This window comes from Vigna unguiculata, chromosome 8 (assembly GCF_004118075.2).
Source record: "Vigna unguiculata cultivar IT97K-499-35 chromosome 8, ASM411807v1, whole genome shotgun sequence".
Classification (NCBI taxonomy): Eukaryota; Viridiplantae; Streptophyta; class Magnoliopsida; order Fabales; family Fabaceae; genus Vigna; species Vigna unguiculata.
In genome coordinates, this window is record NC_040286.1 from 31,248,295 (window position 1) to 31,261,634 (window position 13,340).

The following is a 13,340-nucleotide window of genomic DNA, read 5'->3' on the forward strand; positions in this document are numbered from 1 at the left end:
TCTTATCTCCATCTCCATCTTCACTTCCACCTTATCTTCTTCTTCCACCTCGACTACATCATCTTCTTCCACCTTCACCCTAAAAAACATTCACAAGTATCCATTAAAACAAATGAAAATATCATAATAATATGAAGTGTAAGGAAGAATATGAGAATCAACGATGAAAAATGTGAAATGTAAGTTATGGATTTCACAAACCGTGTGTATTTCAAATTATACAATCTGTAATGCAAAATCACATTTTGGATTGTATAATTCCTTATGCAAAATTATATTCCGCTGAAACGTAAATTTGCATTCCGGATCGTACAATCCAAAATATTTACTTATTACACAATCTTAAACTATAATTATAACGGATAAATTGAAATTTTAAAAAATATGGGATGCATGAAGAAAATATGGGAGTGCAGGAAGAAATTTCCTAATTTTAGTTTCTTTTTTATATTTGTGAATTTTATCAGGGTGACTACTACAAGTTAAATGGAAATATGAGTACTAGTTATTATAATGAAATCATATTAGATATTGTATTGAATTTTGACATCTTAATTATACTAACATTTGAAAATCCCACAATTATTTCTTATCACTTAAAAATTTAGAAAAAATTAAAATAAAATAAAATACAAAAATATAAAAGTACAAGAAAGTCACACTAAACTCATGATAAAATATAATAGTCTAATAGTTATTCAAAAAGATAATTTTTAATTTATACATATCCATTAATAATAATAGATATTTTATTTAAAAAAATTATTTTATGTGATTTTAAATAAAATATTCAAAAACTGCCATCTAAAAATATAAACTCAAATAATTTATATTTAAAAAAAATAATTCCAAATCACACTACACTCTAAAAACATAAATAAAAGAAAGTATTTAAAATATAGCCAAATAAATAATACTTGAAATTAAGTTTCAATAGGATTTAAATTTCTCAATAGACAATAAGGAAAATTTGACTAATAAATTATAAGATATTTTTTTACATTGTTTGTTAATAAAACTTTTTCAAACAATCATTTTCCATTCTTAAGTTATGCTTGACGATTTATGGGAACAAAAATATTAACAACTCTAATAGTTTCTTTTGACACTTTTAAACATCAATTAACCTAGTTAAGATAAAAAAAAAATTATATTTGTTTGTCATGTTACATCATTATATTTACATTTTAAAAGTTATGTAGTTCAATTGAATCTTAATTAGAAAGCAAGACTCTTGCTCAAGCATAAACATGAAATAAATCTACCCTTTCTTTCATAGTGATGACATATTTTATTTCATGTGAATTTTGTCTACATATATCCTTCGACATAAGTTTCTTTTTGTTATCCGTAAACTCAATTGAACTTATCACTTTGTCTTAATAGGGTGGAATAGGATAAATCCAAAAAAGAAAAAAAAAAAGAGAGATAACTGAAATAACAAGTAAAATTGTTGGAATTGAAGATAAGTAACAACAAATTAAAGATAATTAATCAAATTGTGAAACCCTAAAGAGATAAACACCTTGCTATATTTCCATTTACAACACTTCAGTGACTTGAATGTCTGAGTTTCTTTTGGAGACTTTCCCACCAAGAACATATAGCCATAATGGTCATAAAAATAAGTGGTCACCTGTATTTGCAAAGAATTTCGATATAGCAAGAACATATATATTTTTCATTTTCTTATATATATATATATATATATATATATATATTAATTATTTTTCTTAACCTACATGTTAATAAACATTTGAATGTGAAACAAACGTCAATATTTAAATTGAAAAATAAAAACAAAAATTATTTTTCTAATGTAAAAGCTTTTTAACATAACTTTTAGATTGTTACTTTTAATTTATACATGAATTAATTTTAATTTATAAAAAAATCCATTTTATTATTCTTTTTACTCTTTTTTCAAGAATATTTACAGACAAGTTTGTACAACCTACCCATAATAATTTCATGTGTACCTAAAATAAAAGCCATAGTTGAAAATACTTATCATTGTATATATAAATTTAAAACACGTTGCATTTGGTGAACTCACACAGGTTGACCAATAGAATCAAATGCCGTGAAGAAGACATTTTTTATATCCTTTTCTGTTGATCATCGTGTGGTAACTCCAACACAAACAGAAGGAAAGAATGATTCCTATAACTGCGTGATGGAAATAATATTCACACCTAATCTCTTCTCAAAGCATACAAATTCTTTTCCTTTCCCTCCTTAACCAAATATTCCTTCTCCAACTCATGCACAATTACACCTTCATAGCTAACTCAACCTCAAACTTATTTTACATGCCAAAGTAGCCATGCATATAAATTGAGGCACATCTCATTTGACCACCAATTAAAACCCATCTCAATTTCAAAACCTTAACTCAAAATTTCTCTTTTGCTCTGTTTAAATGGCTTCTGCACCAGCCTTAAAACGCACAGATTCTGTCATAGATAATATGCCTGATGCATTGAGGCAGAGCAGGTACCACATGAAGAGGTGTTTTGCCAAGTACCTGGAAAAGGGTAGGAGGATCATGAAACATCACCATTTGATGGAAGAAATGGAACTAGTTATAGATGACAAAACTGAAAGAAATCAAGTTTTGGAGGGTATTCTTGGCTTCATATTGAGCTCCACGCAGGTTATTTCTTTTCACTCTTTACCTTTATATACATATATGCACACACACACAAATATAGCTTGTGGATTTTAATGTTGTTTCTGAGAATTGCAGGAAGCTGTTGTTGATCCACCATATGTTGCCTTTGCAATAAGGCCTAATCCAGGAGTTTGGGAATTTGTAAAAGTGAGTTCTGATGACCTTTCTGTTGAGGCTATCACCCCCACTGAGTTCCTCAAGTTCAAGGAAAGGGTAATCGATGAAAAATGGTGGGTCATTTTTCTCATATTTATCTTAAATGAAAAGATAATCAGTACGAGTTTTGTATACTTGATTGAAGTGGCATGATTTTTATCACATTTCTGAATTTTACTTATTTCTCAGTTTACATGTTCATCTAATAAAACGTAAATAAGTCCAATTGGAATAATCTTTTCATGAAATTTGCTTTTGATGTTTAACTTTGGTCTGTATTGAAGGGCAATCGATGAGAATGCATTTGAAGCAGACTTTGGAGCATTCGATTTCCAAATTCCTCAGCTAACCCTCTCATCTTCAATTGGAAATGGACTCCAATTTACTTCTAAGTTTTTGACTTCCAAGATAACTGGGAAATTGGAGAAAACACAGGCTATAGTGGACTACTTGTTAACACTAAATCATCAGGGAGAAGTAAGTGAAATAACACGAAATATTATTCTACAACATCAAAGTTACACCTTTCAATATTCATTTTCCATTTTTTCATGGCAGAAATTGATGATAAATGAGAGCCTGAACTCTGCTGCAAAGCTACAGATGGCACTGGTAGTGGCTGATGCATTCCTCTCAGCACTTCCCAAAGACACTGCATATCAGAACTTTGAGCTAAGGTAAAGAGTTTATTATTTTTCAATAAAAGAGGCCAAGGATGTTGTTGCAAGGTGTGATCCAATGACACTACCAATTTCATTGACAGGTTCAAGGAGTGGGGGTTCGAGAGAGGATGGGGAGATACTGCAGAAAGAGTGAAGGAGACAATGAAAACTCTATCAGAAGTACTTCAAGCACCTGACCCCGTCAACCTGGAGAAATTTTTAAGTAGGTTACCAATAATATTCAATGTTGCCATCTTCTCAGTTCATGGTTATTTTGGACAAGCAGATGTTCTTGGCTTGCCAGACACAGGTGGCCAGGTAAAATTCTTAACATCAGCAGCAACTAGTTTGATTATAATCATAGGTTGTGGCAAGGTCAACAGATTTTTATATCAGATAAATGCTAAGTTTTTTGTGGGTTACTTCTTATGTAATTAGTCATATTCAGAATCTTGTAGTTTTCAATAAATGTTTAATGAATACAAGAAAGTGTATTAGAAGAAGTGAGTAACTAAGACACTCCTCTTTATGCTATCATGTCAAGTGCTGTTTATATTAAGAGATTGCTTAAAAAGTAAAATGTTTTTTTCATTTCTAATACTCACTGAGAGAAGTACAACAGATAGTTTACATATTGGACCAAGTCAAGTCTCTGGAAGCAGAGTTGCTTCTGAGAATCAAGCAACAAGGGCTAAATGTGAAACCTCAAATTCTTGTGGTGAGTTTCATGCAAAGGAATGGATAATTATCTCTCTGTATGTACACTTGGAGTTACTAGAATCTTAAGAGTACACTATTGATCTTTGCAGATAACAAGGCTCATACCTGATTCTCGGGGAACCAAGTGTCACCAGGAGTTGGAACCAATCAATGATACTAAGCACTCCCACATTTTACGTGTTCCTTTTCAGACAGATAAAGGAATACTGCATCAATGGGTTTCTCGCTTTGATATTTACCCCTATCTTGAGAGGTTTACTCAGGCATGTGAATCTGATTCAAGATTCTTTATCTGCTATCTATTGCCACTCTTATGATTTTTTCCTTCTTACCATACTTTGGCTCATTTAAATAGGATGCAACAACCAAGATTCTTGAGTTCATGGAAGGGAAACCAGATCTTGTTGTTGGAAATTACACAGATGGAAACTTGGTAGCATCACTAATGGCTAGAAAACTTGGGATAACTCAGGTTAATACAGCATAAGTTTTGCTTTGAACAGTTTTTTTGTGTTAGCAAGTACATTTATTTTCTTTTTTACATGTACTAATTCCATTTGGCAATTGAAAACCAGGGCATTATAGCACATGCTTTGGAGAAGACCAAGTATGAAGACTCAGATGTCAAGTGGAAAGAGTTGGATCCCAAATACCACTTCTCATGTCAATTCATGGCTGATACAGTGGCAATGAATGCAGCTGACTTCATCATAACCAGCACATACCAGGAAATTGCTGGAAGGTTAGCTCAAACAACCTTAAACACACATGAATGAGCACAAAACAGAAAAAAAAAAAAAATGAAATCTAAATTTGAAAGTTGATATTTGCAGCAAAGATAGACCTGGACAATATGAAAGCCATGCCGCATTCACACTCCCAGGGCTGTGTAGAGTTGTTTCAGGGATAAACGTGTTTGATCCTAAGTTCAACATAGCTTCGCCAGGAGCAGACCAATCTGTCTATTTCCCTTACACAGAGAAAGAAAAAAGGCTCACTCAGTTTCAGCCTGCCATTGAAGATCTTCTCTTTAGTAAAGTGGATAACAGTGAACATATGTAAGTGACTTAACATTCAGTTATAAATTACCACATTCTTTCAAATGAATGACTCTCACTTCTGAAATTGTTATGGAAACAGTGGATACCTGGCTGACAGGAGGAAGCCAATTATCTTCTCAATGGCTAGGCTTGATGTTGTAAAGAACTTAAGCGGGTTAGTTGAATGGTTTGGCAAAAACAAGAGATTGAGAAATTTGGTGAATCTTGTCATAGTAGGAGGCTTCTTCGACCCTTCAAAATCAAAAGATAGGGAGGAAATATCAGAAATAAAAAAGATGCATGAACTAATTGATAAGTACCAACTGAAGGGTCAGTTTAGATGGATTGCTGCACAGACTAATAGGTATCGTAATGGAGAACTCTACCGCTGCATTGCTGACACAAGAGGAGCATTTGTTCAACCTGCTTTGTATGAAGCATTTGGATTAACTGTCATTGAAGCAATGAACTGTGGATTGCCCACTTTTGCTACCAACCAAGGAGGTCCAGCAGAAATTATTGTTGATGGGGTCTCTGGCTTCCACATTGATCCCCTCAATGGCGATGAATCAAGCAAAAAAATTGCTGATTTCTTTGAAAAATGCAAAGTGGATCCATCACAATGGAATGTGATTTCTGCAGCTGGATTGCAGCGCATAAATGAATGGTACCTAACTGATCATATCATATGATATAATTTCCTTAGCTTCTTGCATCAATAAGAAATTAAATTTTCAAACTTTATGAATGTCTTTGCCTTATAGCTATACCTGGAAAATTTATGCAAACAAGATGGTAAACATGGGGAACATTTACACCTTTTGGAGACACGTGAATAAGGAGCAAAAAGAGGCAAAGCAGAGATACATTCAGATGTTCTATAATCTTATATTCAAGAATTTGGTAAGTAAGCCAATAATTGGTCTTTCTGGACAGAATAATTCACCAATTATTGTGTTTTAAACACTTTTGATGTGTAAATGTCACAGGTTAAGACTGTACCTGTTCCAGGTGATGAACCTCAACAACCAGTGACCAAGCAGCCAAGTCTTAAATCTCAGAGCACAAGGTCTGTTACTCAACCAATCAAATATTTTTAACTTTTGTGAAGGGAAAAAAGTGACTGCATTAATTGAAAAATTGAATATGTTCACTAGTCTTTCCCTCATGGGATTTTTACCTTTGTTACTTCATGATTACCTTTGTTCTGTTAAACAAAATGGTTTTCCATTTGATTCATGCTAACATATTTTCTCTTTTTTCGTTCTTGGTTTGCTGCATCAGACGTTCACAGTCCAGACTGCAAAGGTTAGGTTCGTTGCAATTTGCAAAGCACTGAATTAGGTCATGATTATTAGTTGTGTTGTGTATGCTCAATATTACTTGGTTTCTTTCAGGTTATTCGGAAATTAATTAATATCTCAACCACAAACTGATCAACGAGTACGATGCATGTTATGACTCTGGATATTAATGGATCTTTCTCTTATGTATACACCTTATATTTTATTTTTTATTTTTTGTTATTCATCAAACGAAGAAGTTCTGCTATTGTTGAACAACTACAATTATTTTATGTGATCAATAAAATGGCCTATGCGAGGAAATTCAAAACGAAGACGGAGCAATTTTTAATTTCACGTTAGCTGAAACTTTAATTTAATTTCAGAACTGTAATGAAGATTTTACATGCTAACCTCCCAAAACGAAACCACCGAGACAAAAGATTAAGATAAATATGTCATTTTATTTTAATAATGACATAGAGAATAGATTTGTCTAGCAAAAGAGGGAGTGTAAATAAAAAGAGGCTAATTAAAAATATTGGAAAATAATGATTTAACATGGGCTTAAAAATCTGATCCCCTCGTCCAGCCCAATGTCACTGCAGGTCCAGCCCAATAACAGCAAGTTTGTTAAATTTTTATCTATTACGACACTCCATTAATTAATTATTAAAATGTTAGCAATACAATTAAATTTTATCCTTATTTTGCTTGTGTAATTCAACTTGATAATTTTCTCACGAATAATTGATTAGTTAATTGTTTTAAAAGGACTTGTTCACACTTTTATACAGGATGGGTGTCATGGTATACTTTGTTTTTAAAAATAAGAAAAAAAAAACAGAAAAAATTACTAAAGTTTGAAACCACGAGGATCAAATACATAATATTTTTTTAAATAAAATAAATTACAGGGTGAATAAAAAAAAGATTCAAACCTAATTATTATTATTAATAGGACTATTCATATAACATCTAATCTATTATCCCATTATTTAGAGGAAATATTATTCCGGTTATCTAAAGATATAACCATAACAATTAACAAAGTAATAGATATGGTATTAGTTCAGTCATCCTAAAAGAAACAACAGTAATAAAATAATATGTTCAAGAAAATTATTATATTAGAGTTTTCTCTTCAAACATATATGATAGAGAACTATTCTTAGATTCTATACAAAAAGAACTTAGGATGAATCTCTACAATTCAAATTACCTATGACAAGGGTAGGGAGCAAAAGATTCGAAGATCAAATTTATTCAAGGCTCCTCCTGATAATACAAGCAACTAGAAATTCAAAAGATATGAAGATTATGGCTTGGAGCACATTTGAAAAATAGTTATTAGGAAATTAAGTTATGTTTCTGGACTTCGAGTTTTCTTTTAGAAATTAGTTATGTTTCTATGTTTTTGGACTTTGGGTTTTTTTTAATAAATTAGTTTATATTTTCAAGTTTTTGGGCTCAGGCTTTCTTATAAGGCTTATGGTAGGGTTTATAAGTTTTCTTAAACATATGTGTTTATATATGGAGGTACAAAAAACTGATGTAGACACTTTTAGTTATATATTGAATTTTATCTCATTAAATAGATGATTCTCTTTATTCTTGTCTAAGGCCTCATGTTCCTATCTAAGATTAACACCTTGTGGTCAATCTTCACTTGACTTACCAATTTGCTAGATTGTGGTGTCATTCATTTCTGTCTTATTCTAAGTTCTTCTCTAATTTATTTATGTCGTTCCTACAGAAGATTCTAATTCAGAAACGAAACAATTGTACTCTTTCCTTCCTAGGTAGATCATATCAATACATAACAAAGGAAAATTGTTATCCTATGACTCAAACTGTGGACTCTATCACTCAACTCCTACATAACTACTCACACCAAAGAATGATGATCATTACAAAAGAAGAAAAATACAACAAATAATAGAGAGTAAATTAAATTGTGAAACATGCTGTGAAAAAAAAAAAAATATATATATATATATATATATATATATATATTATTCTAGCTAAAAATAATTATGGTGAGTTTATACTCTTTAAATAATATTGGTGCTCAAAAGATTTGAAAATTGTTCACTAATCACAATTGATTTTATTGAATATTTAAAGAAAAACACGTTTACCATTGTGAAGACATTTTCCTTTTAAGAATAACGCAATATGTATCTTAATTTAAAATATTTTTATATCTTTTTGTAATATTTTACTATGCTTCTTTTATTAAAAGCATTTTTTTATTTATCTTTTTTAATTTCCTTATAATTATTTTTTATTCTATTTTCTTCGACACTAATTATCTTGACTTAAAATTCAACTTAAGACTTATATTTTATAGAAATTTTAAAATTTTAAATTTAAAGTGGTGATAATATTTTATAGAAATTGAAATTAAGTATCATTGATATTGTATTATATTTTCTAAATATTTCATAATAAGAATTTATTAAACAAAATTTTCATCAACAATATCATATGAGCTGAGGTAAAATTCAAGTATTTAATAATTATATGTGAATATTATATTCATAATTGTAATTAAGATCGAATACAATTAAGTCTTAACCAAATAGTATACATCAGCCTCCGATGTTAACTTACTGGAAGAAACACAAATCAGTGTTCACAAACTAATTTCTTTAAGTTAGAGACAAAATTAAAAGAATATTTGGAGATCAAGTGTGGTTAACCCACATGGCACAAAGAGCGAAGGATACAGTGAGAAAAATGCCTATTTTCTTCAACACTGCACTTAAACCTTTCTCACTTTTGATACCAATAAACCAAACATCATTTGACTCATTCCATTTCATTATCTGAGACGATTCACTCGTTTTCTTCATGATGGTACCACCATTACTGCAACATGTCTCATTCCAAAATTTCACTTCTCCCTTTAGAAAAGCATAGTGCATCAACACCAGTGCAAAGACGAACACAAACGCACTTGCTATTGTCATCGATGGCTTTATCAGCTTTCCCATAACATAGGCCTTAACCTTCCTTAAAGACCCTTGTTCCTCCATTATCAACACCATTGCCTCTGCATTCTCCACATAATGATTGTGCGCCATCACTGTATTAAGCTGAACTTGCACTGTTTTTGAAGGAACCGTTTGCTGAAAGAATGTCTCCGCCACTTGACGAGTCGAAACAAACATTCCACGATTAACCTTTATTTCCTCAACAACCTCAAAACTAGGAGAACTTGAATAATCATCATCCTTGTTACCATCTTCTGTGAAGTTGTCGGTAGGGTCTTCGTCATCGTTGATGAAACCCAATGAGAAGTCATTATTATGTTCCATGTCACTGTGTTGCTCAGATTCTGATCAATCATTTAGCAATTACTAAAACATTACATGTTTGCAACAGCGTGCTCATCATTTACCATAATTATAAAGAAAAACAAACTGAATCATTAACAAAGCAATCATACCTTGCACCTCATTTTCTTTCATCATAGTTTGGAAGCTTGAAATTTCCTCTATTGGGACAATATTTTGTTCTTCCATCTGTGTCAATTTAATAAATAGTTTTATCATTGAAATAAAATAATTAATGGGGTAATATGTACAATTCTATACCTTTTCTAAATCTTCTTTTGACATTCCGACCCATCTTAAGTTCTCTACCTTCCTCTCCGCCTTAAATTCTTCATCCATATCTCCGATCTCTATTGTCCTTGTGTTTGCATCTTCCCATGCTTTGTCAGCATACCTCACTGAGTTCATTATTTCATTTGAATGATTGTAATTAGTGCCAACCATGAAGCTAAAATCATCATCACGAGGAGCATAATAATCATTGCCACCCCATTCCTGTGAGTAGCTGGATTGATTTATTAGTTCCTGAGAGGCCTGAGCCACCGAAAGAATTTCCTGTAAGATATCTGTTTCAGTTCTGCTTCCTTGCATGGAACTAGATACTTGTGCCATTTTCAGCTCTGAGATTCCAACTTGAGGGAAATCATCCACCTCCAAAGCGGGCATAACAAACCTGTGTTGCATCCTTGCACACTCTAGGGCTATATCCACCTGTAAATAATAAATCAGCTCATGCTTATATACAGATATTATTGAAAGTTTCATGTGGACCAGAGATAATATAATTTTATAACATAGAAATGTAAACGTAAATCTCATTTTATAAACTGGTTTGATAGAATTGATTTAGATTTAAAGTTCAACTTCTTGTAGCATATTTGTAAAGAAAGTTTTAAGAGAACATACCTTGGATGGAGGGTATGCTATGGCTCCAAAATTAGGATACGAAGAAGTTGGAAGACTAAATATTTGATCTTGTGATGAAAAGTGTGACCATTTTTCATGATCCCTTATCATTCCACCACCGATAGTGAGAGGAGTCTCAGTTCCAACATTGTGGGGTGAACAAGTATCCACAGACATAAAATAATTAGAGCTATCTACTAAATCTTCGCCCCTTCCTTCTGAGTATAGTTCAATGCTTGATGATTGATCGCTCGTAATCTGATTCACATTGGGAACATTAACATAGTGCCCCTCAACTTTTTGAGGAATCACTGCAGTCTTCTTCAACACACGGCAAAGAGCATATGCATCCTGAAATTACATTTTCCCATATTCAAAAGAGAAAAATCAATGAATGAAGGAAAACAAAACCAAATCAAAAAGTGAAAATGAAATAAGATTGTGCAGAAGAAAAAAATGAAGATGTGATGAATAATATATTACCTGCAAGCCTGAAGCAGTTTCGCATTCTGTTTCATCAAGACGATACTCATGCATAACCCAATTTGTGCGAGAGCCATGGGGTGCTCTTCCTCGATAGTAAACTAGGGTTTTCTTCATACCCACAGAACGAGCCTTCGAATTTACCTTTCTATCCTTCCCTGTTGCCTTCCAATACCCAGATTTTGTTGCACGGTTTGTTCTTGATCCATTTGGGTATTTTCTGTCACGAGGGCTAAAGAAATACCATTCCAAATCCTTCCCCGGTAACAATGATTTCCCTGTAATTTAAAAACTTAATTTTTCAACATTTTCACAAGCACTTCCAGTATAAATTCTAGTAAAAGTTGATTATTTTTAATATTCTTCTCACAATTCATGGTCCTCATCACGTCAAATCTTAAGGTGGTGAATAAAGCAAAGCGCAATGGGAGAATTATCAGAGAACGTGAAGAAAAGTATATATTGCATGGGAGTAGTGTATAAATGTATATTATACAATGTAGAATACAACGTAAATCCTTTTCTTTAGCATACGCTTTTTGACTTGGGAATCTACTATTGTCTCATTACTAAATCTTGACCATCACAATAGGAACCCTAAAGGTGAAGGGACCATCTCCTTTGGAATTCTTAAGTACAGTCCTTTCCACCATATATATATATATATATATATATATATATATATATATATATCACAATAGATATTTTATGATAAAGTACAAAAATATACTTGACCAAAAAAGCAAGTATGTGTTTGATCATACTGAATAAATATCACAAGCAAATCGCGTCTAAGCGCGTGCCACTTTTTTAAGAATCAGTGTTTTATGTTAAGTTTTACAAACTCATTATTATTATCAGTAAGAAAAATAAAAATTGAGATAGTTCAAAACTTCTGTACATGATCGTTCATATAAACTTTTCGTATCGTAAATTTCAACTTTTGATCTCTCCAAGAAAAACCCTACTACTCACAGAAAAATAAAAGTAGTAGGAGATGCATATATATATATATATATATATTCATGCATGAGATATATATAATGAAAATAAGTTACGTGTAAAAGATGAGTAAGCATATGTAAGTAATTGATTAATTTTACCTGGTAAGTCCCATGGTTCACACTTGTAGAGATCAACTTCTGGAATGATTTCCAACTCAATCGTTCGGCCATTGATCTTCCTTTTAAGGTAATAAGCAACGAGTTCTTCGTCGGTAGGGTGGAACCTAAAACCAGGAGGCAAAACAGGTGCCATTTGTGTATTTTTATATATACTTTGGAGCTTCTTCTTCCTCTTAACTTATCCTGAACAACTTGGAATAGAGATTATGCAGAAGCTTGAATTCCCTGGCATGCAGAAAATGAAGCGAAAAGCAACATGTTAACAGAAGAGAAGCATATGATAGAAAGATGAGAAACATAATAGAGAGAGAGAGGAAACATAGACCTTAAGAAGGAAGAAGAAGATCCAAAGAAGAGATGGGTGGAATGTGGGGCTTGCTTGGGGTTTTGATAAAGAGGACAAAAGAGAATTGAAGAGAGAGAAGATTCGGAGAAAAAAAAAGTTTGATGTATGGGCCCAGGGTTGTGTCATCCTTTCATCTCTTTTTCTTTTTTAACTACTTTTTATTTGTTTTTTTGATCAAATACATGGATTCCTGTTATCTTTCATATCAAGTTTATATCTACTAATTAATTAATTATGATTTTGTTTTGTTCTTCACCCATTGATCCTATGCTTCTTGGTTGTTCTTTCTTGGATTCTAAGTTTATCCACCTACATACAACTAGCTACTATAGCAGCAGCATCATGTCACCCTAGGAGTATTCCAAAGAAGGAAACTTAGAAAAAAAGACAACCTAGGACGGCTCTTCTTAACTGAACAAACGGTTCTACCTTTCACATTTGTTTCTTGCATGTCTTCAAATTATGTTAATATAATATTTTTATTATTTTCAAAATAACTTATCTTAAAATTAGTTTAAATTAGCCTAAGGATCGGAAAAGAAAATATGATAGTAAATGGTAAGTATTAATATATATTTTGAGTATGATAAAAAAAATTAAAATTT

At 31.9% G+C, this 13,340-nt stretch overlaps 2 protein-coding genes across 4 annotated transcripts; one reads left to right on the plus strand and one right to left on the minus strand.

Moving 5' to 3' along the window:
- Positions 1 to 2,304: 2,304 nt before the first annotated feature.
- LOC114193263 (sucrose synthase 7-like) lies at positions 2,305 to 6,870 on the plus strand. Of its 2 annotated transcripts, none has more exons than XM_028082992.1 (15): positions 2,305 to 2,656; positions 2,750 to 2,904; positions 3,115 to 3,307; positions 3,389 to 3,507; positions 3,594 to 3,810; positions 4,115 to 4,210; positions 4,302 to 4,475; positions 4,568 to 4,684; positions 4,788 to 4,954; positions 5,046 to 5,270; positions 5,353 to 5,919; positions 6,017 to 6,155; positions 6,242 to 6,321; positions 6,537 to 6,565; positions 6,650 to 6,870. In XM_028082992.1, exons 1-15 carry the CDS (start codon positions 2,423 to 2,425, stop codon positions 6,667 to 6,669), a joined length of 2,532 nt encoding a protein of 843 aa, XP_027938793.1. In that variant the 5' UTR covers positions 2,305 to 2,422; the 3' UTR covers positions 6,670 to 6,870. The 2 variants fall into 2 exon arrangements, with proteins under 2 accessions (XP_027938793.1, XP_027938794.1); XM_028082993.1 differs by having other exon boundaries at positions 2,423 to 2,656; positions 6,537 to 6,560.
- Positions 6,871 to 9,074: 2,204 nt separating this feature from the next.
- Positions 9,075 to 12,746, minus strand: LOC114193845 (NAC domain-containing protein 86-like). Of its 2 annotated transcripts, XM_028083792.1 has the most exons (7): positions 12,715 to 12,746; positions 12,369 to 12,614; positions 11,266 to 11,543; positions 10,783 to 11,133; positions 10,138 to 10,587; positions 9,990 to 10,065; positions 9,075 to 9,878 (listed from the first exon to the last, which is right to left on the minus strand). In XM_028083792.1, the coding sequence occupies exons 2-7, from the start codon at positions 12,520 to 12,522 to the stop codon at positions 9,226 to 9,228; spliced, it is 1,962 nt and encodes a 653-aa protein (XP_027939593.1). In that variant the 5' UTR covers positions 12,523 to 12,614; positions 12,715 to 12,746; the 3' UTR covers positions 9,075 to 9,225. The 2 variants fall into 2 exon arrangements, with proteins under 2 accessions (XP_027939593.1, XP_027939594.1); XM_028083793.1 differs by lacking the exon at positions 12,715 to 12,746 and having other exon boundaries at positions 12,369 to 12,689.
- Positions 12,747 to 13,340: the final 594 nt, after the last annotated feature.

Bases quoted from the DNA above. Each gene is read 5' to 3' on its own strand.
- LOC114193845 (XM_028083792.1), bottom strand. From the start codon at position 12,522: ATGGCACCTGTTTTGCCTCCTGGTTTTAGGTTCCACCCTACCGACGAA. The intron at 11,544-12,368 runs GTAAAATTAATC...TTTAAATTACAG, and splicing joins TGAACCATGGGACTTACCAG to GGAAATCATTGTTACCGGGG. The intron at 11,134-11,265 runs GTAATATATTAT...ATGTAATTTCAG, and splicing joins AAACTGCTTCAGGCTTGCAG to GATGCATATGCTCTTTGCCG.
- LOC114193263 (XM_028082992.1), top strand. From the start codon at position 2,423: ATGGCTTCTGCACCAGCCTTAAAACGCACAGATTCTGTCATAGATAAT. The intron at 3,508-3,593 runs GTAAAGAGTTTA...TTTCATTGACAG, and splicing joins TATCAGAACTTTGAGCTAAG to GTTCAAGGAGTGGGGGTTCG. The intron at 5,920-6,016 runs GTACCTAACTGA...TTTGCCTTATAG, and splicing joins TTGCAGCGCATAAATGAATG to CTATACCTGGAAAATTTATG.